Source organism: Lygodium microphyllum, chromosome 1 (assembly GCF_053477565.2).
Source record: "Lygodium microphyllum isolate KBCC chromosome 1, Lygodium_microphyllum_v1.1.10, whole genome shotgun sequence".
Lineage (NCBI taxonomy): Eukaryota > Viridiplantae > Streptophyta > Polypodiopsida > Schizaeales > Lygodiaceae > Lygodium > Lygodium microphyllum.
The window spans coordinates 159,563,298-159,588,365 of record NC_141135.1 but is presented as its reverse complement, the minus strand read 5'-3'; the positions used below and the strand labels follow the sequence as shown (position 1 = coordinate 159,588,365).

The following is a 25,068-nucleotide window of genomic DNA, read 5'->3' as shown; positions in this document are numbered from 1 at the left end:
TAGCTGAAAGTACAAATGATAACCCTTATACCTTAGAGTTATAAGGGGCTGTTCACACCCGAACACAATAAGTGCCCGTAAGTGTGCACCACAAGCACATACAAAATAGTACACATAATCTGGGGGAAAAAACCTCTCCTACCGAGAGTAAAAAGTGCCCCAGTGTCCTAGTGATCACCCGCACACTCCCATATGAGCGTAGGCGTAAGTAAGGCGTGTGAGATACCCAACAAACCCCCCTGGAGTGAAGAGTGATCAAGTGTACAAGGATCATCCGCCACCAAAGGGCGTCAAATTCAAAGCATCGCGAAATGCTTCAAATTTGTCTCGTGGAAGAGCTTTGGTGAAGATGTCTCCCACATTGCTGGTGGTAGGACAGTAGACAAGGCTGATATCACCTGCATGTAGCCTCTCTCTGACAAAGTGGTAGTGAATCTCTATGTGTTTCGTGCGAGCATGAAACACAGGGTTCCGTGCCACTGCAATGGCACTCTGACTGTCAGTATATAAAGGAGTAGGCTCCGTAACAGATACATCCAAATCAGCAAGTAAGCGTCTAAGCCATACGCACTCAACTGCAGTAGTGAAGGCTGCCTTGTACTCAGCTTCACATGACGACGTGGCAACAGTGGATTGTTTCTTGCTAAGCCAAGAAATGCATGACGAGCCAAGAAAGAAACAATTGCCACTAGTGGAGTGACGAGTATCAAAATCACCAGCCCAATCAGAGTCACTGTAAGCATGTAACTGCAGTGGTCCCCCCTTGGCATAAAGCAATCCAAGAGCTCTAGTACCCTGCAAGTAACGAAACACACGCTTCACAGCTTGCCAATGCGACATACGAGGCTGATGCATGTACCTGCTCAAAACTGAAACGGCAAACTGTATGTCTGGCCGAGTGTGGCATAGATAGATGAGACATCCCACTGCTGGAGCATAAGTATGGATATCAAACAAATCACTGTCATCATGTAATGACAGTTTGAGCCCAGGTTCCATGGGTGTACAAACTGGCTTGCAATCCTGTAAGCCAAACTTCTCAAGAAGTTGCCCAATGTACCTTGACTGACATAATCCAATGCCTCTAGCATCATGTACAAACTGGATGCCCAAGTAATAGTGCAAAATACCCAAGTCAGACATGTCAAAAGTTTGCTGTAAATTATTTTTGAATGCTGAAATCTGATCAGCACGTGTTCCAGTGAGCAAAAGGTTGTCTACATATAGACACAAAATCAGCATGGATCCCCCCTCTTTATGTACATAAAGGGTAGACTCAGATGGGCTGTTTACAAACCCCTGACTAAGCAAGAAGGCATCTATCTTTGCGTACCAAGCTCGTGGAGCTTGTTTCAAACCATATAGAGCTTTTTTCAGCTTGCATACTAAATTTTCTGAGCCTTCAACTGCAAAACCAATGGGCTGTTGTACATACACTTCTTCCTGAAGTTCCCCATGTAAGAATGCAGTCTTTATATCCAGCTGATGCACTTTCCAACCAAAATGTGCAGCCAAGGCAATCATAGACCGAATGGTGGTCATACGGGAGGTAGGAGCAAAGGTCTCCTCATAGTCAATGCCCTTTTTCTGTGCGTAGCCTTTAGCTACCAGCCGTGCCTTGTACTTATCTATGGATCCATCTGCATTCCTTTTCAATTTGTAGACCCATTTCGTACCAATGGCACGCTTGCCAACTGGCAAAGACACCAAATCCCAAGTATGATTCTTATGAATACAATCCAATTCAGCTTGCATGGCTGCCATCCAATGCACACTATGTCGTGCATCCTCAAAACATTCAGGCTCCTCATTATCATGAGCACATGCTGCCATAACCAACTCCATGGAATGTGCTGAATCATGCAGTCGAGTTTGCCTTCGAGTACGACCAGCCAAGGGTGTTTCCAAATGACTATCTCTCATAGTCTGCGTGTACCATCTAGGCACCTGTCTTGCTTCCTGACTGTGTACAAGTTCCTGCTGAATTTCAGTTTCAGCAATGTGCTGATTTACTGCATGTTCCATAGGAGCAGCTGGCTGAACATTAGGTTCATTTGCTGAAGTACCAGCTGAATCACCAAATGTGATGGGCAGCAGCCCTTCAAAGACATCACGGGCAGCCTGATATGTATCAAAACCAGCCAAGGATAATTCTGATTTTTCATCAAATACAACATCCCTGCTGACAAAAACCTTCTTGGTCACGGGATCATAGAGTCTGTAGCCTTTGCTTTCGCTGCTATATCCCATAAAGATGCATTTTACAGCCTTGTTGTCCAACTTCTTTCAAAGTACCTGTGGAATATGGGCATATGCAAGACACCCAAAAGTACGGAAGTGGCCAACAGAAGGTTTGCGGCTGTGCCAAGCCTCAAAAGGTGTGACGGTTTTCAAGGCCTTAGTAGGGCATCTGTTCAAAATGTGGCAAGCGCACATGACGGCTTCCATCCAAAAACTATGAGGCAAACTCTTTGCCTTCAGCATACATCTGGCCATCTCCATGAGTGACCGATTTTTCCTCTCTGCTACCCCATTCTGCTGTGGAGTATATGCAGTAGTGTACTGATGGATAATGCCCTTCTGCTGCAAATAAGAATTCAGCATAGAGGACATGTATTCCCCCCCTCGGTCCGAACAGTGAGTCTTAATCTTGCAACCAGACTGAGTTTCCACAAGTGCACTGAAAGCCAAAAATGCATCATACACTTCTGACTTCTTTTTCAAGCAGTAGACCCAGCACAAACGTGTAAAGTCATCAATAAATGTTACAAAATAGTAACAACCACCCAATGACTGTGTCTGCATGGGCCCACAAACATCCGAATGCACAAGCTGCAATCTGGCTGTTGCTCTAAAAGCAACATCACGGGGAAAAGAGAAACGATGCATTTTCCCCAAAATGCAACCCTCGCATAAATGCTCAGGAGGTCTCTCCAAGAGAGGTAATCCATCCAACATCTGAGTACGCTGTAATAGCATCAAGCTGCCATAGTTTACATGCCCCAAACGAGCATGCCATAACTCTGCCTCTAACATAGCAGGAGTAAGAGTGGATGTCAAATATGCAGACTGATCTACCGAAAGAGCATCCAACTCATATAACCCATGACACAGAGAACCTGTCAAGACCAATGTCATGTGTTCCTTGTCACGGACCATGCAACGGTCATCATCAAAGGTGACCTGCAAACCACAACGTGCCATAGAAGAAATGGAAAGCAGATTCTTCTTAATGCCAGGCACATACAAAGCATCCTGTAGGCGGAGAATAGAGCCATCAATGGCTGTAAGCTGAATCTCCCCAATACCACGAACAGGGTATGATGCATTATTAGCACACTGAACAGACTTCCCAACGGGAGGTGCACCAAGAGAAGCAAACAAATCTCTACGAGATGTGATATGCCGTGAAGCACCACTGTCAAAGAACCAAGTGTCAGCATCTTCTGTAGAGCTAAATGCTCTATCAGCCCAAGAGACATCATAACTGCAAGTGTAAAAACAATAGTCCCTGTCTGCAACAAAGGACGCGGACTCACTAGCAGTGGAAGGAGCTGCAGAAACAGACATCCCTGACTCCTTCTTCTTCTCTTTGGCGATGCGCTTCCTGCACTCAGTGATGTAGTGGCCAGGCTTCTTGCAATAATGGCATTTTCCTTTCTTGGCTTGCGTGCCCCCCTGTTTCTGACTTGTCTGTGAAGTGTTACTACTACCAGAACTCTGCGAAGCATTTTTCCCTTGGCTGTTTTTACCCTTCTGCCTTGACATAAAAGCCTGCTCAGAGGCTATACCATCCACACCACTGTTCCGTCTAGTTTGCTCCTCCTCTAGAAGCAAACTGACAAGCTGAATGAAAGTGATGGGCTCTTTCGAAATCCTCATAGTGAGGTTCAAGGCAGTATGAAAAGCCAAGTAAGAGGGAGGCAGTGAATTCAATGTCGTAGAAATCAGCTGCGCATCTGAGTAGTACTCATCCACATTCATGAGTTGCTCCCGCAAGTCCTGAATTTTGTTGAGATGATCCTGCATAGAATCACCCTCATTCATCTTTAGAGTCTCTAGCTCTTTCTTCAAGAAAGAGATGCGAGTCTCATTCTTTCCTGCAAACATCTGCTCCAATATCAACCAAGCTTCTTGTGAAGAAGCTGCTGAACGAATATGAGGAATGATAGAACGCTGAACTGCCAATGCAATCAGCGACATAGCCTGTGCATCCCGTGTATCCCAAGTTTTCTGAGCTGTAGTTCTTGGGGGAAGTGGCTGAGCGGGGTGAGGTGGAGGGGGCTGAGGTTGCCCTCTTGCACGTCCTCCTGGAGGAGGAGTAGCGGGAGCCACAACTCCCGGTCGTGCTTCCTCTCCACTGACATAATCCCACAAATTTTTGGCCACTAATACATTCTTCATCATGAAAGACCAAAGGGAATAATTGTTCCCATCCAATCGGTCTTCCTTGGACACATAGGTGAATACATCTCCTCCCTGATTTGCCATTATTTCCCAAAAGGTAATAGAGCAATGTCAATGCAGTACGGGCTGGAAATCTGCAAATTTCCAGAAATTGCAGCAAACACAAGTCTGCAATTAATGTGCAAAGGGTACTCTGTCAAAAAAAAACTGTCACTGATGCACGCTTCCCAAGGTGCAATTAGTGCTCAGCAGCACTAAAACATCAAAAGCCCCAAAATTTTCTGCCCAAAATTTCTGTCACAAATGTCTGTTACAAAAGCCCCAAAATGTGCATTCAATGTGTCACAGACAGACACAGCACGTTTCCCAATGTGCAAACAGTGCAGTGCAACACTGTTATGAATAAATCCCCAAAATTTTGCCAAAATCTCTGTCAAAAACAATCGGTCTGTGACTGTATCAGCAGTTTAAATGCATCTGTCCTCCAAATACACAAAAGCCCCAAAATTTCTGACCATTCAGTCAGAAATTTGCATGAAATTTACTTTTCCAGTAAATCTGTGCCAACCGCGTGTGAACCGCCGCTTCCAGAATTTTATTCTGGGCTGGAATGACAATAATTTTGAAAATTTTACCTGGGCGTGCAGCACGTCGCGAGCTGCTGACGTGACAAAGGCAGGCGGGCAGGCGGGAGCAGGTCGTCAGACGGGCTGACCAGTCGCGATGGGCAGGCGGGCTGCACGTGGTCAAAAACGGCGGGCAGGACTGTCGAAGACTGCGTTGACGAACAGTGCGCGTGCTGACGTGACGTGTCGCTGGTCGCAAGTCCTCAGGCGGGCTGCGACTCTGACGGGGACTACCGTTGACGTGGACCTGGTGCTCTGCTCGCGAGCTGCTGACGGACAGGGTACTGGTGGAGGCTGACGACGAGTTGTACCGTGCTGAGGCAGCTCTGTGGAACAGCGCCTCACTGCTGACAGAACTGACGACAGGTTGTACCTGTGCTGAGGTGACGTCTGACGCTGGAGCAGGACTGGCGTGTGCTGCAGAAGCTGAGCTCTGATACCAAATGTCAGATGGGAGAGGATCGAGGTGCAGCTGAAGTGCAGTAGACAGTGTGAGAGTGAGAGACAGAGTTGAGCACGATACCCAATGCAATAGTACTGAATAGAGTATTAGCTGAAAGTACAAATGATAACCCTTATACCTTAGAGTTATAAGGGGCTGTTCACACCCGAACACAGTAAGTGCCCGTAAGTGTGCACCACAAGCACATACAAAATAGTACACATAATCTGGGGGAAAAAACCTCTCCTACCGAGAGTAAAAAGTGCCCCAGTGTCCTAGTGATCACCCGCACACTCCCATATGAGCGTAGGCGTAAGTAAGGCGTGTGAGATACCCAACAATATCATTATATCCATCCTCAAATTATTGAAGCTCTACATCTATCAAACGAGAGGTTTGAAACAATAGAAATGTTAGGTGCTGCTTTTCAAAGTATGAAATTTGAAGTTACTTTCATTCTTGGAAAACTACAAATTGCGATAGGAGATTATTTAGATCATGAGAGTTTTGTCATGGAGAATCTTGGTCAATGTGATGTTATATTAGAAATACCTTGGCATAGAAGAATAGATCCAGCCATTGATTGGAATCAAAATAAGTTTAGATTCCCTTTTAAGGGTAAAAATGTATCTTTTGATGTGGGAGTGGAAGGAAACTCTATTTCCATCTTATCCCATGTACAAATTTGTAAAGCAATGAAAAAGTCTATTTCCTCGTACTTGATTTTTGTCAAAGATTCTAACAAAGAGTCTGGAATTGAAGAGTCCATCTTAGATATGAGCGAGAACCGAATGAGTTTCTTAAAGGAGTATAAAGATTGTTTTGCAAATACTTTACCTAATGTGTTACCACCACAGAGACCAGAAGATCATCACATTGATCCCATTCCTGGGAGTTGACCTCCAAATAGGCCACCCTATCATCACATTGATCCCATTCCTGGGAGTTGACCTCCAAATAGGCCACCCTATCATGTGAGTCCAACACAACAAGAGAAGATCATAAAGCAAGTGAATGAGCTCTTGGAGAAGGGTCTAATAGGACCTAGTTCCTCACATTTTTGCTCTCCAATCCTCTTGGTACAGAAGAAAGATGGATCTTGGTGCATATGTGTGGACTACAAGACTCTCAACAAAATTACAATTCAGAATGGGTTTCCTATTTTTAGAATTTATGATACCTTAGATAGATTTGATGAATCCAAAGTATTTGGCTGGATTGACTTGAAGAGTGGCTACCACAAGATAAGGATTACTCCTCAAGATATTCATAAAACAGCATTTAGAATAACTTTTGGTTTGTATGAGTTTCTTGTGCTACCATTTGGTCTCATCAATACTCTTGCAACCTTTAATAGAATAATGAAAAGAATCTTTAGTACACATCGGAAGTTTACAAATCCTTTCTTTGATGATATTTTGGTTTATTCAAAAGATGAAGAAGAGCACAAGCAACACTTGAAAATAGTGTTTTAAGAACTCCGTAAACACAAACTTTATGTAAATGAATGGCAAAAAGAGTGAAATTTTTCTTAGAAGAGATTCACTACTTCGGTCATATTGTATCCGAAGAAGGGATTCGAATGGATCCAGAAAAATTCAAGGCTATTATAGAATGGCTAGAATTGACTGGTATTCATGAAGTTCAAAATTTCTGGGATTATGCTCTTATTACAAGAGATTCTAGTTTGCACTGGTTGCTGGACCATTGCATGATTTAACCAAGAAAGTAGTGGCATTCCGATGGACCAAACTAGAGAACCTTTTCAAGCTCTAAAGTTCTATATCAACAAAGAACCTATTTTGATTATACTTAATTTGTCGAAACCTTTCTTTGTGGAATGTGATCCTTCAGGAGATTGCATTGGTACAGTCTTAAACCACGAAGGGCATGCAGTTACTTATGCAAGCATAGAAGATTGCAAAATGCCGAAAGAAATACTACTATCTATGAAAAGGAGTTAATGGCCATCATTCAAGCATTAAAAGATTGGAGAGACTATCTTTTAGGTGGAGAATTTCTCATCAAGACGGACCATGACAGTTTAAGACATTTCTCAACCAACCAAAGAATTCTGAAAAGCATATTCAATGGGCCAATTATTTAGTTCACTTTAACTTTCAAATATTGCATATTCTTAGGAAGCAAAACAAGGTAGTTGATGCCCTATCAAGAAGACCTCAAATTCATACGGTGTCTATAATTCATCATACAGATTCTACTAGTATGAGGGACATGTATGCTTCTAATGAAGATTTTAAAATCATCTAGGAGAGTTTACAACTTGGAAAAAGGATAAACTCCTATGTTATCAAAGATGGATTTCTTTTGATGGAGAATAAGTTATGCGTTACTAAAGATTTCTGGCCTAAAGTTATGAAAAAATGTCAAGCGGCTCCTTACATGGCTCATCATGGTATTTTAGCCACAACCAAGGCACTTGAAATGTATTTCTTTTGGCCCAAGTCTTCGACGAGACATTGAACAATTTATCAAAGAATGTATTGTATGCCAAAAGATTAAGTTTGATCGCCAAAAGTATGCTAGGCTTTTGCAACCATTACCAATTCCGAGCCAACCTTAGAAGAGCATTGCTATGAATTTTATTTTTGGCTTGCTAAAATCAACAAATGGCATTATTGACAAATTTAGCAAACAGGCTCATTTCAATCCAATCAAGAAGACAATCAAGTCTCAACATATAGCTAGAATATTTATTCAACAAATCTTTAAGTATCATGGGTTACTATAATCCATTGTGGGTAATAGAGATCCATGAACCACTAGTCTCTTTTAGCAAGCTCTTTTTGAGAATTTTGGTACAAAGGTTACATTTTTTCTTCTTATCACCCTCAAACAGATAGTTAAAGTGAGATAGCCAATCTTACAATATTCGATATGCTAAAGTGCTATTGCCATGAAATCAACCAATAATGGAAAAAGTATTTATCTTTGGTAGAATATACCTCTAACAACACAATTCATACTTCTACAAGTAAAGCACCATTTGAGATCATATATAGAAAACCACTCTTATTACTTATTCTCAAAACCAAGGAGATATTTCATACCGATACTTCAACCAGAGCAAATAGTTTTTCATATGATCAAGAAACAAGAAATAAACATTTTTAAAAAAATCATTTTCAAATTTAAAAATTACTCTCATTTAGATTCTAAATGGATGCTAGAAGAGTAATTTAGAGACTATCTAGAAATACTTGCAACTTATGAAGAAGCTATAAGATTGAAAATACTACAAGCAATGTCTTGAGAACAAGACAAATTTCAAGAGAGAGAGATGTAACAAACCTTTTGTATATCAATTATTACCAAGATATATTGGCTCAATAAGTCCAAATTAATTTGATCCTCATATACTTTCAAAGACAATTTGTATTATTTAAGTGTTTCAAAATATAATTAAATGTTCATCTTTCTATCTAAGGGTAGCCAATGGCTAAAACACCCTATAATTATACTTGGGTCATTATTAATGAGATGCCCAAGAGAAATTAAGGCGAGCAATCAAATTGATCAGAAAGCTCAGATGACTTAGACTTTTACAATCTGATAGTCATATTAACTAGAAGCCTAGTCGTTTCAAAAAGTGAAACTAGATGCTCATGATCGAAGAAACAAACCATGAACCGGTGAACCTATATAATGAAGCACTCCAAAAGCTAAATTTGGGGACTCCTAAAATTTTGGCTATTGCTGGTGATCAACTTCCATTATCTACATCACATCGTTTTTGTGTTTTCAGCAGTTTTCTTCATCAACCTTTGCTCCAACCAATGGTTGCTACACCCCGGATCTATCTCCGATGGACAATACACATCGAATCTCCCTCAGCCTGCTCCCACGAGAGCCACCAACTATCGGACAGCTCTATTCTTAAGCATTTTGTACATTCTCTCATTCATTTATAGCATTGATTCATTCACTTCCAAGTTCTCTTTCTTTTGTGTTTATATTTTTGCATTTTATATCTAGGGTTTGAGTTTTGCACATCACTGTCTAAGTCTGTGTGTTTCAATCATAGCTATACTTTCTATGTTTTCTCAGTGCAAACCCTAGCATATCTTCACAACACCCTTCTTCCCCTCACTAGTAGCTCTGAACCAATCACCTTATTAGCAATTACTGTACAACAAGCCACTACTCTATAACAAGCAAGTCCCAAACCCCCCCCCCAAAACCACCACCATGGCGAGTTCACCGCATCATCATTCAGCACAACAGACATCCACTCAAATACTTGAGCATGGAGGAGATAGAGCAGCACCAACATCACCCCATGTTGAATCTACTCTATATTAGAGTAGTGGCCTAACACAAGGTACTACTTACAAATACCTATAGATGGCGGCTTCTCCTAAGACTAAAGCTAGACTAGATCCAATTTCCTTTAGTCTCATCTCCACCTTCAATATAGGAGTTTCTCTTAGTCATAGTCAATCAGACTTTGATTTACTTTTTATATCTAGATCTCACTAGATTAGATTTATTTGAAACTTTTTACACTCATATACTATGTACTTCATGATGAGTTGTTATCTGCAAACATATTGCAAACTTAGGTCTCATGGCTCTTCATGGCCTTTGCAGATGTGTATATGCTTTCTTCTTCTTCTTCTTCTTCTTCTTCTTCTTCTTCTTCTTCTTCATAAAGAGTATGTATATCAATCACAAAAGAAGTACAAAAGTCACGGCACCGTCCTCACTGAAGAGACCACCTAACGCCAAGAAACCAAATCATCTCTGGTCAAGATATTAGCATGCTAAATAAGATCAAGTTGCCACTAAAGAAGTCCCTTAAGCTTGTCACCATGACAGTGGATGCCTAAGGCAGCATAAAAAATGAATGCATTGTAAGTGACCCAAATATGCCAACCACCCTAGAATCTAAGAAAGTGAAACAAAATCTTCATATGAGGTCGCACCAGACCATGATATTTAGCCTTGCCAAAGACACAATCAAAAGAATGCATCCTAGTCCCTACCACAACATGCCAAATGTCAAAAAGGAGGACCCAAACCTTCTAAGAAAAAGGATACAAGATGAATCTATGATGGGAAAACTCAACCATAGTGGTACAGAAGAAATAATTCCCATTGGAAATATCCCTATGATGAAGCGTCGATGCAAGGGAAAGACCACCAACCCACATTCTCCAAACGAAACCCTTACATTTGAATAGCATCTTGTCGATCCATCCCTCCATCACTATCAACTTCCACCAATCTTTCGATTTGTGCAATCCCTTAGGCCCATTGGCTTTGGTGGTCAAACATGAGTGATCTCTAATCATGAGATGATAAATCTATTAACTAAAGAAGAGTCAAGACTCAAATGCCCTACAAGCTCTCTCTCTCTCTCTCTCTCTCTCTCTCTCTCTCTCTCTCTCTCTCTCATATCCCACCACTTCAGCTTCTCTATGTTAGATAGACCCATGAGAGATATCTTGGGATGAAAGTACCTCCTAAGCAATTCCACATTGTATGTGGCGTAGACATCATTTTGTACTCATCAGCTATGTATTGTTTGTTGTTTATTTTGGGACTTCGGAAAAATTCCATGACTTTTTTTATGTAACATGTTGGTCTCATAAGCCAATTTGGCCTTTTGTAGACGTTAATATAACTCTCTCTCTCTCTCTCTCTCTCTCTTTTTCGTAAAAGGTAATTGTATTAATTACGAAAAATGTACAAGATTACATGATGACATGATTACAAGAGACACGAGGGCCCTAGTCCAACGTGTGGGAAATCCCCGTACTAATGTACTACAAAGGTTACACCAATCATGGCAACGACCCAGAGGCTATTGCCATGTGCCAAGGATGCAAATCCTCCCGAGGGAGCAAGTCGGAGTGTCGAATGAGATCTAGCTGCCAATGCAAGAGCCCTTTAAGCCTGGCAATATGTCTCGGTACATTAGAGGCCGAATCAAAAAGAAAAGCATTGCGCGTGGTCCAAATGTGCCAACATCCCCAGTATCTGAAAAAGGGAAATAAGATCTTCATATGTAATTGTGGCGGCGTGGGGTAGTTTGGGCGCACAAAAACCCAATCGAAAGGAGTTAGTGAGGACCCCACCACCGCTTGCCAGATTTGCGACAAGAGAAACCAGATATTCTTGGCAAGCGGGCAAGAAAGAAAACGATGTCTGGCCGATTCCACGGTAGTGGTACAAAAGAAACAATTGCCATTCGAGATTCGACGCTTGGAAAGGGCTGAGGCAAGAGGAAGACCACCAATCATTACCCGCCAAAGGAAGACCTTGCATTTGAAAGGTGCCTTATTCAGCCAACCCTCCATCAACGTTGCCTGCCACCATGTCCGCGATTTCCGCAATCCCCAAACAGTATTAGCTTTCACACCCAGCCAGTGGTGATCTCGAATGAGAAGATGATACACCTGATTAGTAGAGGCCTTTTCCAGACTCAACCTGCCTGCAAGGTCCCAGTCCTGCCAAGGACGATCCACAGCCAGGGCAGGAAAGGGTTGCCGACCGTGAAGCTCCAATAAAAGCTTGTCCCATAAACCACGGTATCCGCGCGGGATCCTGAAAAGTCTCCGAGCAGTCCGAAACGATGCGAGGACATTGCGAGTGGCAAGGGTAGCATCCGCAATCGACGTCAGACCTAAACGGGCCATGCGGTTAAATCTCAGTCTGAGCTGATGTTTGTCTTCCCACGAAAGTAATCTAGAAACTGCCAACAATTCCAGCTGAAAGGAGTTAGACTGCACGCGGTCCCCTATTGGATGCCAACGGGCCTTTTGGAGCACCACTTTCCAAGAGCCGACCAAGTGCAGTAACAAAGAGGAAGATGGACTGGAAAAGCGAGAGTTAGAATTAAGGACATGCCACCAGGAGGCCCGAAGCTGTGTGTTACCATGTCGTAGCCCGCTGTCCTCAAGAAAATAACGGGCTATGATGGTCCACGGGTGATGATCCACACACATGGCACGAAAAAGAGACCAATGAAGAGCCACCATATGAGTTTCTGCATCCAAAATAGCACCACCACCCATGCGTTTAGGGGTACATGTATGCGGCCATGAAATCCATGAAATGCCTGACTGCAGGGAGTCCTTCTTCCATAGCATGAAACGAACAGGATGAGTAAGAGCCTTCAAAGTAGTAGGCGTCCATGGCACCAATGGCAGGAAATACGTTAGCATGGGTAGCATAATGGTCTGAGCCACTTTGAGGTGCACATGGAATGGCCACGCTTGCGACTTCCAATACATAAACTTCGTCGCCAGTTTTTGTGAAATCCACTCCAGTAGGTCCTTTGGCCGTACATACACTCCCAACGGGTAGCCAAGATGCCTGACAATGGATCCACGGGAAACCACCTGACCCTGCAAGCCTAATGACTGTAAATCAGGCTCCATGCAACTGAGAATGGCTGACTTAAAGGCATTGATGCGAAGACCAGAGGCCTGACCAAAGAGCGTCCAAACATCTAATGGCTTTCGAATGTTGTCCCTGTCTGCCCGCAAAATCATAAAAGTATCATCAGCCAGAGATTGGCTAATGAAATGCTGCCCCAAAGGAAGAGACAATCCGGCCAGCTGAGCCGAAGCCGCCATTGAGGATAACATTGAAAGGACCGGGTGAGTTGCCAGGGCAAAGAAGAGAGGACTCAAAGGGCAACCCTGTCGGACCGAGCGAGCAAGGACAAATGGCTCTGTAACCCCACCATTGAGCATAACTCTTGAAGAAGCCGCAGCACTAATGGTGTAGATCAATCGGGACATCCGTGTACCAAAGCCCATAGCAGACATGAGATCTGCAATGAAAGACCAATCCACATAGTCAAAGGCCTTTTCCAAGTCCAGTTGAATCAAGACCACTTCCTGACTGGAATGCCGCGCATAGTCAATAGCCATTTGCACATTCAAGATATTATGGAGAATGTTGCGGCCCTTGATGAAACCATATTGGGGGGGATGCACAATAGCTGGAAGATGCTTGTGAAGCCGATTCGCCAGCACTTTGGAGAAGATTTTGTACATCGAGCCCATCAAAGAAATTGGTCTCCAGTGTTGCAGCTTTGATGGCGAAGGGACCTTGGGAATCAGTTTGATAACGCCTTCTTTCCATGAGGAAGGCATGACCCCTGTTTCCCAAACCTGCTGACACATGACCGCCAATGGCTTCACCAACTGCGCGGCCGAGTGCTCAAAGAATTCATTAGTGATACCATCCCAACCAGGACTTTTATCCTTAGGCAGGTGCAACAAAACATCCATAACCTCCTCCTCGCAAATATCCGCCTCCAAAGTGGCTTGCATGTCAAGTGGAACCTGCTGACGGACCAGATGATAGAAGGCCGAGCGGGCATGCGTAACCTGGCTAGAAGGCGAGGGAAAAGAGCCAAGAAGTTCCATAAAATAATTTCTGCACATGGTGACAATGGTCTGCGGATCAGTGACCATGCGACCTTCCGAATCCTGGAGCCTGGTCATATTTTCGCGAGCCGGAGAAGCATGCAAGGCGCGAAAGAACTTATGAGACTGGCAGGCACTATCTTGCAATGTGTCAGTCAAGTTATGCAGCTTGGCCTGCTGATAAGATTTCAACTGAAAAACTTGAATAAGATGGGCCAAACGCCTTTCCAGTGACAGCAGAAAATCATCATCTGGGGAATCCACGAGCAAGGAACGGACCAAAGCCAGTAAGTCCTGTGCTGCATGTCGACGTCGCCGACAAAGAGAGGCATGATGAATCCCATACTGCCGAGCAACCCGCTGCACATTAGAAAGCAGCCGCGCAAATGCTGCCAAGCCGGCAGAGGCGAAGTCCAATAAGAATCTCTCAATCAATTGCTGCATATAGCCCTGAAAAATTGGATGCGTCAAATAAGAGGAGTTGAAACGTAAAGGGAGCCTATCCAGCAACTGCGTAAAAGGTGCAATAGAGTGTGCCCGCATCTCAAACTGTAGGGGGAAATGGTCCGACAACGCATATTGCTGCAAGACCTTCATTTCCAACATTTCGGGAAGAAAATCATCCCCTTGCATGATATACATTCGGTCCAACCGCGACCAAGTAGTGGCATATTGTGCGGAATGAAAAATAAAGCCTGAAAAAGAAAGGTGAAGCCACGACCAAAGATCTTGCTTAAGCACGCGCAAAGCAAAGGAATTCCACACCCGGCTTTCCGGCGTATCCATTACCGAATGCCCCGAAGTGGGCTGAGAAGAGTCAACACACATATTGAAATCTCCCATCAAAAATCCCCTTGGGCCAAGTGACATGGAGTCCTGCAAAGTCGACCAAAGATCCCGTCGGGAGGCAGGATCGTTTGGAGCATAGAGGCCCAGCAACCATAAAATTTCTCCTTCAAATAAGACTTCGATTACCAGAAAGCGGCCCTACACATCATTTTCTACAAGAACAGGCTGGTATTTTTCATGGACAATCATCAGCACGCCCGAATAGTGCGTAGCATGTGTCCCTGCATAAAACAGACGGAATCCATGACAATCCACAATTTTGCCTGCTTCAGCGTGACTTTTGTGCTCAACTGCACACAATACATCCCACTTATTCTCATGCAAGACAGTCCACATGGCATGTTGCTTATGGCGAGAGCAAATGCCTCGCACATTCCAGGTGGCTATCTTCATATATCTTCCAAAAAAGGGAGTCAAGAACGAGGCGGTTGTTGCCTCGATTTCACCTTTTCCGCAAGAGCATCTAGGACACCCTCATCCAGAAAATCAGCCAATACTGCATACGAATTCTGGCGACCTGCTTTAGAGGTAGAAGGAAAATCCACTGCCTTGGGAGCAGGGCGGGGATAACGCCGATCCCAGGGTGTAATCACATTACCTTTTGTATCAAACGCCAGCTTAGCAGGTGGGCCCTTGGGGCCGTCTGTATAGGCTTTCCTTGTAGACTGATTACGGGGGGCAGACGAGGCGATAGTACGCGCAGCCTGCTGTGAGGTGAACATTTCTTTCCTACGCATATACGTGCGCACGGAATCCTGTGAAGTAGTAGGCCCAGGATCGGCCATGCCTGCATCCAACTTTTTACCTTTTTTTGGACGGGCCTCAATCCAATCAGTGCTGCGAGAGTCCAAACCCAGGGCCTGTTGCTTGCCTTTATCCACGACATTTGGCGGCTGAAGGGCCTCCTATGTCGGGGCATCAAGGATCATGTCATCCTTCGGCAGCACAACCTGTGCATCCTCGGAAGACGGTTGCCGTTCAGGGCATTCGGCCATGAAATGCCCCAATTTACCACATGAAAAGCAGTGGCCTGCAAAATTGCCCCATTTCAAGCGAAAATGCAAGGGATGCATGCCAGAACAATTGAGGCGAAGCCAAGCAGGCCTTTTCCTGGCTGTGTCCCATAACATGCATAGACGGTTGCAATTCATAGCCCTATGGCTTGGGGGCACCAGCACTGTGCCCACAACGGCCATCGCATCCTTCAACAATGGCCAATAAACTGCCGGACAATTTTCCACTTCCACCCATACCGAGCATTCGCGTTGAAGCAAACGCTGGAAATCGGCCATTGGGCGCCATGGTACAACATGGACCAAGCGGTGATCAAAGAATAATGGCAGCTTGGACAGGAGTTCAGCGCGATGGGTTTCTGATTTCAACAGTACCTCATAAAAGCCGCGAGGTCCAAGGAAGATCTCCTCAACACATTCCCCTTGCAATAAATGATGCATCCACTGGCGAATATGTGAAAGCACAGGGATTCTGCCAGTGAAGAAAAGTATGACTGCACGGTCATAAAAGACTGAGAAGGACCGCAAGACTGATTTCGGGTCCACCGTGGCTTCCAGCACATCATCAATTCCCGCATCCGAAAAAGTTTCATTGTTGTGCTGGACATAGTCGCCAAGCAGAGTATTGGCGAAGTCCAGCAAATGCTCCCAATCTATCTCCTGCGAATCCACAGGATCAGAGGCAACCTGCGCATAGGAACGGTCCTGAGGACCCATTGGCTCGTCAGGGGTATGCTTGGAACGTTTGCCCGAAGGCGGCAGTTCAGAGCCCGGAGGCATCTCCTCCGTGCAGGGCACCATATCCTTCGGCTCCTCGGTATCGGAATCAGGGCCAAGGGCTGCCACCATCCGGTCGAGAAAATCCATATCCAGGCCAGCCATACTGCTGTCTTCTGGCATCACTCACTCTCTCTCTCTCTCTCTCTCTCTCTCTCTCTCTCTCTCTCTCTCTCTCTCTCTCTCTCGCGTGCAGAACAGAGACGGAAGGTCGCACGCAGGGAGGCAGCACGGGTCGAGAGGACAGACAACGGCAGGGTAGAACGACCTATGCACAAGGCTAAGGGGAGACGTCAGGCAAGACGCAGAGCAGTAAGGCACGATCGCACAGCAGGGTTCCGATCTGGGCAGACGACGAATGGCCAAGGCAGAAGACGGGAAGGCAGGAAACGAAGCAGGAACGAGGCAGAACGTGCAGGCACGGGCGTCCGCAGCGACTTGCAACCATCCACAGGTAGGCGCCCGCGAGCAGGTCGACGTCCGGCAGTAGGAAGCAACAACGCGGCGGCTCAGGTCGACGTCCGGCGGTAGGAAGCAGCAACGTCGGCGGCTCAGGAACAGGGCGTCCACAGGTAGGTCACGGACAGGGCACGACGGGCCGAACAGGGGACGGGCCAGTAGGTCAATACGCAGCAACCGGCGAGGCAGTTCGCAGCAGCAGAAGGGTCGCCGTCTGTCTCCCCGCCATCGCGCTCCATCTCTCTCCCTCCAGCTCCATTCTCTCTCTCTCTCTCTCTCTCTCTCTCTCTCTCTCTCTCTCTCTCTCTTTGAGCACAAGGTTGTTTCAAAGAACAAGAACAAGTAATCTCTTTAGGCAACCGTTCATTAAGTATTGATAGTACAAAATACTAACTAATTGGCAAAATTTACATCAGTCATGTATATTCCAAAACCCAAAGCAGCCATTACTTTCTAGTCAATTTCTATGGACCATTACCACTCTGTGTGTATGTGTGTGTGTGTGTGTGTGTGTGTGTGTGTGTGTGTGTGTGTGTGTGTGCACGCGCACGCACATGTGTGCATGTGCATGCAACCAACATAGAACAAGAACAAACTCTCTCTCTCTCTCTCTCTCTCTCTCTCTTTTTGAGCACAAGGTTGTCTCAAAGAACAAGAACAAGTAATCTCTTTAGGCAACCGTTCATTAAGTATTGATAGTACAAAATACTAACTAATTGGCAAAATTTACAACATCAGTCATGTATATTCCAAAACCCAAAGCAGCCATTACTTTCTAGTCAATTTCTATGGACCATTACCACTCTGTGTGTGTGTGTGTGTGTGTGTGCACGTGCGCGCACATGTGTGCATGTGCATGCAACCAACATAAGAAAAGAGGGAATCTATACAAACCGATTTTGTGTGGCCATTGAGAGAATGAACTAAGCTGCCATCAATTGCATTCCAAACACAAATCCTGCAATCTGCAATATTGTCAAACACAGAAAAATGGCCAGCATGCTCTCACAAGCTGATACCAAAGATTTTCCAGACATCATGTTCAGCACTGAAAGCAATGATTACAAAAACAATATACCCTGATTGTAGGCTTGAGAACAAGTGCTTTTTTTTTTTTTTTGGGCGTGCCAAAGTAGGGTGATTTAAATTACATAAAACCATGTGATGTAGAAGTTTCACAAGGTGATTGCTTACCCATTATTGCTGCAAGAACAAACCGGTTATCCAAGCTCCAGACAATCATGTTCACGCCACGTGGAGTAGGAAGCAACCTCTGGCGTGGTCCACCACCTCTAGGAGGTTGAGGTGGCATAGGTGGAGGTGGGACACGTAAATGATACGCCTTAGTCCAGCAGCCATATCTGGCCTACAGACATTGAAATGTTGCATATGATGCCCTGTAAAGATGACGTTCACCCTGCTTAACCAAAGGCAAAAAAAAAAAAGTACAGAGTGCTTACATCTTTCCTGCGCAATTTAGGAATCCAGATAATGGCACTACCATCTCGAGAACAAGTTACAATACTGTCTCGTGCAGACCTAGTACAAGAACAAGAAAACCAGATATTGTGTTTGAAAGACAAGGGAATGCACCCTTGTGGGTGAATTTAGTTAAAACAGGGCCAGAAACACATGTATAGAGTTCTTGAGGACACAAACGAGCATCCTTCAGGGAAACAAACCAGGAATTCTTGAATTTTGTCATGCGCTCGTCTTTAACACTCTCACCACTAAAAGGTTTCACAGGACCTGCACAGCCACTTTTACCCACACCAACAAAAAATCTCTGCACATTAGTTCCAGACTGCCAGAATCCACATCATTATGAAACAAGCTGCAGACTGAGAATGTGTACCTGAACTGTACATAATTCACAGCATTTTCATGACCTTTCAAAACATCAAGCTCATGGTTGGGCTTTCCTGTGATTTCATCATTCCACTTGCGAGCATCCCAGACCTGTTAAAAAGCAGCATAGTTATTACATTATGAAGCCTGATTAACTTGTCACATCAAACAGAGCGAGTAGCGAGCAAAGACTTCACCCGTGCAAACCTATCTGAACTACCAGTCACGAAAATACTGCCATCTGCATTGAAAGCGCAACAAGATATTTGAATTCCTGCCTGCTGTGTAAGCTGAAGTGGATCACTTGGTTTCCCAGCTGATATTTTTTTAAAAGAAAAAGAATAGAGCATATAAGCATAAGTTATGGAAATTAGAACAAATAAATTGCTTGATCTTGCACCAGACATCGCACATGCATAAACAATCAATGTACAAAGTAGCTGAACACTCCAGGTTAGAGTAGCCTAAAAAGTTCAAAAGTACTCATGAAAAAGGCAATATTGAGGCCTATCCAATCCTTAGTGACAGCTTGTCAGAAAGAGATTGATGCAAACATTGTACGAACTAAGTGTAGCTATCAAATACAGTAGACTCAAAGGTAGCTAGGTTATGCAGTTTCCATATCATCCAGTGTCTAAAACTGCACTCATGACAAGAAAGTCGCATAAGGTTCAATCTCACCAAGAAAGATCCAAAGAAATGGAAAAACATGCCAAATCCAAAAGAAGAAAAATGGAGTCTAAGAGAAGAAGGCACCTGCTGAATAAGCTCCTATGAACATGCACTGTGCCAAAAAATGTGGAGAGGTCTCATGTAAAGTACCACATCTAGGGAAAGTAGTAAGAGCAATCCTAGTGGAAAATATAGAACCTGAAGGAACAACACCAAAAATACATCTTTACAGGAAAAGTCTGACCCTAAGGGGCAGTTGATTGGCCCAAATTTTAGAAAGTGTGTGGCCACCATCACGTATATTGAGGTGTAAAGGTGGTCCTAGAAGGTGCAATGTGAAACCAACCTCTCTTTTGTGAAAATTGTAAAGGTAGATGGGCGGTAAAAAGGAAGTTAGGAAGATAAGACAATGGGAAAGAGGGCCTAGGCCACGGCCGGCCATGTAAAAAAGGGAGTAAGGGGATGACCGCCCAAAAGGGTTTCAGGGTTTTGTATATAAAGTTAATAAGTCAATGAAGAGCTCATTCTTTGGTGTGTGGCAAAAGTGGACTCATCTTCTTCTCTTCTTCTCTTCTCTTCTCTTGTTTGTGAGTACTTGAGGGAGGGAGTGTGAGTGAGTGAGGGAGTGAGTGTGTGAGGGTGAGGGATCTTGGAGGTGAAGCTCTCTATTATCTCCTCTCTTCTTCTTCTCTTCTCTTCTCTTCTCTCGTCTCGTGCGTGGCTATGGAGGATGGAGCTTGAAGGAGGAGGCTTGAGGAGGCTTGAGCTTGCATCACGAATCGTGGAGCTACCGGAGTGCTTTAGGAAGGAGGCAACTGGTTTGGGCATCAAGGTAAGCTCACTACACGCTAGTAGGATCGAAGGCACATTGGCTAGGTGAGAGATAGCCATGGGTGCTCGCTTGAAATGCTTGAAGGAATAAGCGGTCCGAGGGTCTTGGCGGTTGAGCGTGAGCTCCCATTACATTTTGGTTCCGTTGCTAAGACCAACGGATTTAAGCTTGAGCGCTTGCGCGCCTTAAATCAAGCATCGAAGTAAGGGTTTCATCCTCGAATCGGAGCTTGAGTTAGATAGGAGATTTTGGGTTTTTAATTCGTGACACAAGTAAGTAATTTTGGTTTTTGATGATTAGTTGAGTGGGAGAAATCATTTTAGTACTTTGCTTTTGATTTTTGTTGCATTTAAAATAGGTTAGGATCCAGAAGTCGGAGTGAAAAGCTTAGGGTTTGCTGTTGTAAAACAAGCCTAAATAGGGAAAAAAATGGAAAAAATGAGTGCTTAGATGTGTTGGAATCGTAAGAGGAGTGATTAGGAAGATTAAGGTTGTGCCCAACAAGGGTTTAAGACCCTGAGAGACAAGGGAAAGCCTCATTTTCAATCTTAGCTTTGAGAGAGAGAGAGAGAGAGAGAGAGAGATTCTTAATGCAAACTCTCGGTTCTCTAGTCCTTCATCATCCCTGCTTGCTCATTTGGTATGTTCTTGGAAATTGGTTCTCCAGAAGGCTCAGTGGCATCCAATGGAGGACTGCTTAGCTACTAACTCTTTTCAACTGGAATTGTTGGCAGCCTTGCGATTACTTTCTTAGGAAGGAAAACATGAGCTCAGACCAAAATTTAACCGCATGGCACATTTGGGCTTGCAGACGCCACCCTTGCCAATCGCAATGTGTTGATATCGTTTCGTACAGCTAGGAGGCTTTTCAGGATCCCTCGCAGATACCGTGATTTATGGGGACAGCTTTTGATGGTGCTCCAGAGCAGACAACCCTTTCCTCCCCTTGCTTCAGATCGTCCCTGGCAGGGCTGGGACCTTGCAGGCCGGCTGAATTTGGAAAATACCTTAGCTAACCAGGTGTATCATCTTCTGATTAAAGATCATCAATGGCTGGTTACTAAAGCTAATACTGTATGGGGATTGCGTAAATCTTAGTCATGGTGGAAGATAACTGTGATGGAGGGCTGGTTGAACAAGACATCTTTCAAATGCAAGGCCTTTCTTTGGAGGGTGATGATTGGTGGTCTTCCTCTTGCTTCAGACCTTTCCAAGCGTCGAATCTCCAATGACAATTGTTTCTTTTGCACCACCAGTGTGGAATCGGCCCGTCATCGATTTATTTCTTGCCCTCTCGGTAAGAAAATCTGGTCACTCTTGTCAGCAGTTTGGCGAGCAGTGGTTGGTTTCTCGCTAAGGCCTTTTGATTGGGTTTTTGTGCGGCCCAAATACCCCACACCGGCACAGTTGCATATGAAGATCTTGTTTCACTTTCTTAGATACTGGGGCTGTTGGCACAATTGGACCATTCGGAATGTTTTTCTTTTTGATTCAGCCTGTAATGTTCAAGGACATATTGCTAGGCTTAAAGGTCTCTTGCATTGGCAGATAGATCTCATTCGGCACTCTTACTTACTCCCTCGGGAGGGCTTACTTCCCTGGCATATGGCAATTTCCTCTGCGTCTTTGCCATGAATTTTTGTAACTCTTTTGTTGTTTAGTACTTTGTAAATATAACATCCATTACGAAAAGAGAGAGAGAGAGAGAGAGAGAGAGAGAGCGAGCTTGAGGGCCACGAGCTTACATCGGATTGATTGGAGTGTGTCGGAGTTTTTTGCAAGATTTAGGTATATGAGGCCCTTGCCCTACACTCGTAGTTGATTTCTAGAAAGTCTTGCCAGCGATCGTAGCTCGAGCTTGTGGATTTTGATTAAACATGTGCTTTGGCTGGCAGAATCGGATAGGCTTACCAATGTCCAATTCCCAGAATTGGACGTACGATTCCGCGGAATTGGACGTACAATTTGCGGAATCGGACGCTCGGACCAAAGGTCTTGCAAGTTTGATTTTGAAAATTGGACTATTAAAATTGGACCCTGCCACATCACCAATCGGACCACCCTGTCTTGTCCGATTCCAAGAATCAGATGGGTGAGAATTAGACCCTACCTTTTCCTTTTTAGATTTCCATTGCATACTTACATACTCATTGCATAGCACCTAGCTTTGCTTTCCTTTATTTTTAGTTTTTTTTTCTATGCTTGCAAATTATGATCTCTTTTGTAGGATTTTGTATTTCAATGTCGAGCTTACATGCACATTTGCACCAATCCTTCTTGATCTAGAGACGAGTTACACGTCATTTCTTTCATGGTTCCATCTACTTAGAATTTTGCTCTTCTATCAGCATGGAGACTTTCCCTCCCATAGCAGATTGTGCAGCATCTCTCTTAATGCTCTCATGGCGGTGACTTCTATCCTTGCTCTTCCAATAGGGATACTTTATTATCTTCCTCCACATGGTTCTTGGCACCACATGAAGACCGACATCATCAGGCTCCTTTTCCTTCTTCAACATAGACATCACTTGAGAGAGGATTCCTACCCCTCTTGGTATTCTATAAGTTTCGGCACGTGTCTTCAATATTAGCCTTTCTCTCCCAACCCCCCACCCGGTTGTACCTTCTCCTATGCATTGCATGATTTCATCACCCGGTTGTACCTTCTCCTATGCATTGCATGATTTTATCATCTTTGTACTAGGGCGCTTGTGAGAGGGGAGGTGAGAGGATCGAGGTGCAGCTGAGAGTGCAGTAGACAGTGTGAGAGTGAGAGAGACAGAGTGAAGCACGACACCCAATAGAATAGTCTGAAAGAGTATGGGATGAAAATACAAAGTACAACCCTTAAACTTTAGGGTTGTAGGGGGTGTTCACACCCGAACACGGTAAGTGCCCATAAGTGTGTAACATAAGCACAGAAGCACATACGAAAATAAGACTATAAATCTAGGGGAAAAAACCTCTCCTACTGAGAGTAAAAAGTGCCCCAGTGTCCTACTAATCACCGACACTCCCATATGAGCATAGCCGTAAGTGAGGCGTGAGTCAAATACCCAACAAACCCCCCTAGAGTGAAGAGTGATCAAGAGTACAAGGATCATCCGCCACCAAAGGATATCAAATTTAAAGCATCGCGAAATGCTTCAAATTTGTCACGAGAAAGAGCTTTGGTGAAGATGTCTGCCACATTACTGGTGGTAGGACAATAGACAAGGCTGATATCACCTGCATGTAGCCTCTCTCTGACAAAGTGATAATGGATCTCAATGTGTTTCGTGCGGGAATGAAACACTGGGTTCCGTGCCACTGCAATGGCACTCTGACTGTCAGTGAACAAAGGAGTAGGCTCCGTAACAAATACATCCAGATCAGCTAGCAAGCGTCTAAGCCATACGCATTCAACTATGGTAGTGAAAGCTGCCTTGTATTCAGCTTCACATGACGATGTGGCAACAGTGGATTGTTTCTTGCTAAGCCAAGAAATGCAAGAAGAGCCAAGAAAGAAACAATTGCCACTAGTGGAGTGACGTGTATCATAATCACCAGCCCAATCAAAATCACTGTAAGCATGTAACTGCAGTGGTCCCCCCTTGGCATAAAGCAACCCAAGAGAGCGAGCACCCTGCAAGTAACGAAAAACACCCTTGACAACTTGCCAATGTGGCATACGTGGCTGATGCATATACCTGCTCAAAGCTGAAACTGCAAACTGTATATCCGGCCTAGTGTTGCATAGGTAGATAAGACATCCAACTACAGGAGCATATGTATGTATATCAAACAAATCACTATCATCATGTAATGACAGTTTCAGTCCAGGTTCCATGGGGGTACAAACTGGCTTGCAATCTTGTAAGCCAAACTTCTCAAGAAGCTGCCCAATATACCTTGACTGTGATAGCCCAATACCTCGAGCATCATGTATGAACTGGATGCCCAAGTAGTAATGCAAAATTCCCAAGTCAGACATGTCAAAAGTTTGCTGCAAATTTTGTTTGAATGCTGAAATCTGATCAGCATGTGTTCTAGTGAGCAAAAGGTCATCAACATAAAGACATATAATCAGCATAGATCCCCCTTCTTTACATACGTAAAGGGTAGACTCAGATGAGTTGTTTAGAAACCCCTGACCAAGCAAGAAAGCATCTATTTTTGCATACCAAGCTCTAGGAGCTTGTTTCAAACCATATAGTGCCTTTTTGAGCTTGCATACCAAATGTTCTGAGCCTTCAGCTGCAAAACCAATGGGCTGCTGTACATAAACTTCCTCTTGAAGTTCCCCATGTAAAAATGCAGTCTTAATATCCAGTTGATGCACTGTCCAACCATAATGTGCAGCCAAAGCAATCATAGACCTGATGGTCATCATACGGGAAGTAGGAGCAAATGTCTCCTCATAGTCAATGCCCTTTTTTTGTGCATAGCCTTTAGCTACAAGCCGTGCCTTGTATTTATCAATGGATCCATCTGCTTTCCTTTTCAGTTTGTAGACCCATTTCGTTCCAATGGCTTTCTTCCCAAATGGCAAAGACACCAAATTCCAAGTTTGATTCTTAGTGATAGAATCTAATTCAGCTTGCATTGCTGCCATCCAATGCACACTATGTTGGCATCCTCAAAACATTCAGGCTCTTTATTAACAAAAGTGCTTGCTGCCATAACAAACTCCATGGTATGTGCTGAATCATGCAAACGAGTTTGCCTTCTAGTACGACCAGCCATGGGTGCATCCAAA

The 25,068-nt window shown here is 44.2% G+C and overlaps 1 protein-coding gene across 1 annotated transcript in view; it reads right to left on the bottom strand.

The window, feature by feature from the left end:
* The window catches only part of LOC148041880 (uncharacterized), a 110,106-nt gene that overhangs the window by 53,150 nt on the left and 31,888 nt on the right, over window positions 1-25,068 (bottom strand). Inside the window, exons 10-15 of the mRNA XM_087683721.1 lie at window positions 19,024-19,142; window positions 18,834-18,937; window positions 18,661-18,738; window positions 18,439-18,517; window positions 18,173-18,344; window positions 17,873-17,943 (exon numbers count right to left, since the gene is read on the bottom strand). Of these exons, the coding sequence (XP_087539847.1) occupies window positions 17,873-17,943; window positions 18,173-18,344; window positions 18,439-18,517; window positions 18,661-18,738; window positions 18,834-18,937; window positions 19,024-19,142 (623 nt within the window). The remainder of the gene's footprint in view (window positions 1-17,872; window positions 17,944-18,172; window positions 18,345-18,438; window positions 18,518-18,660; window positions 18,739-18,833; window positions 18,938-19,023; window positions 19,143-25,068) is intronic.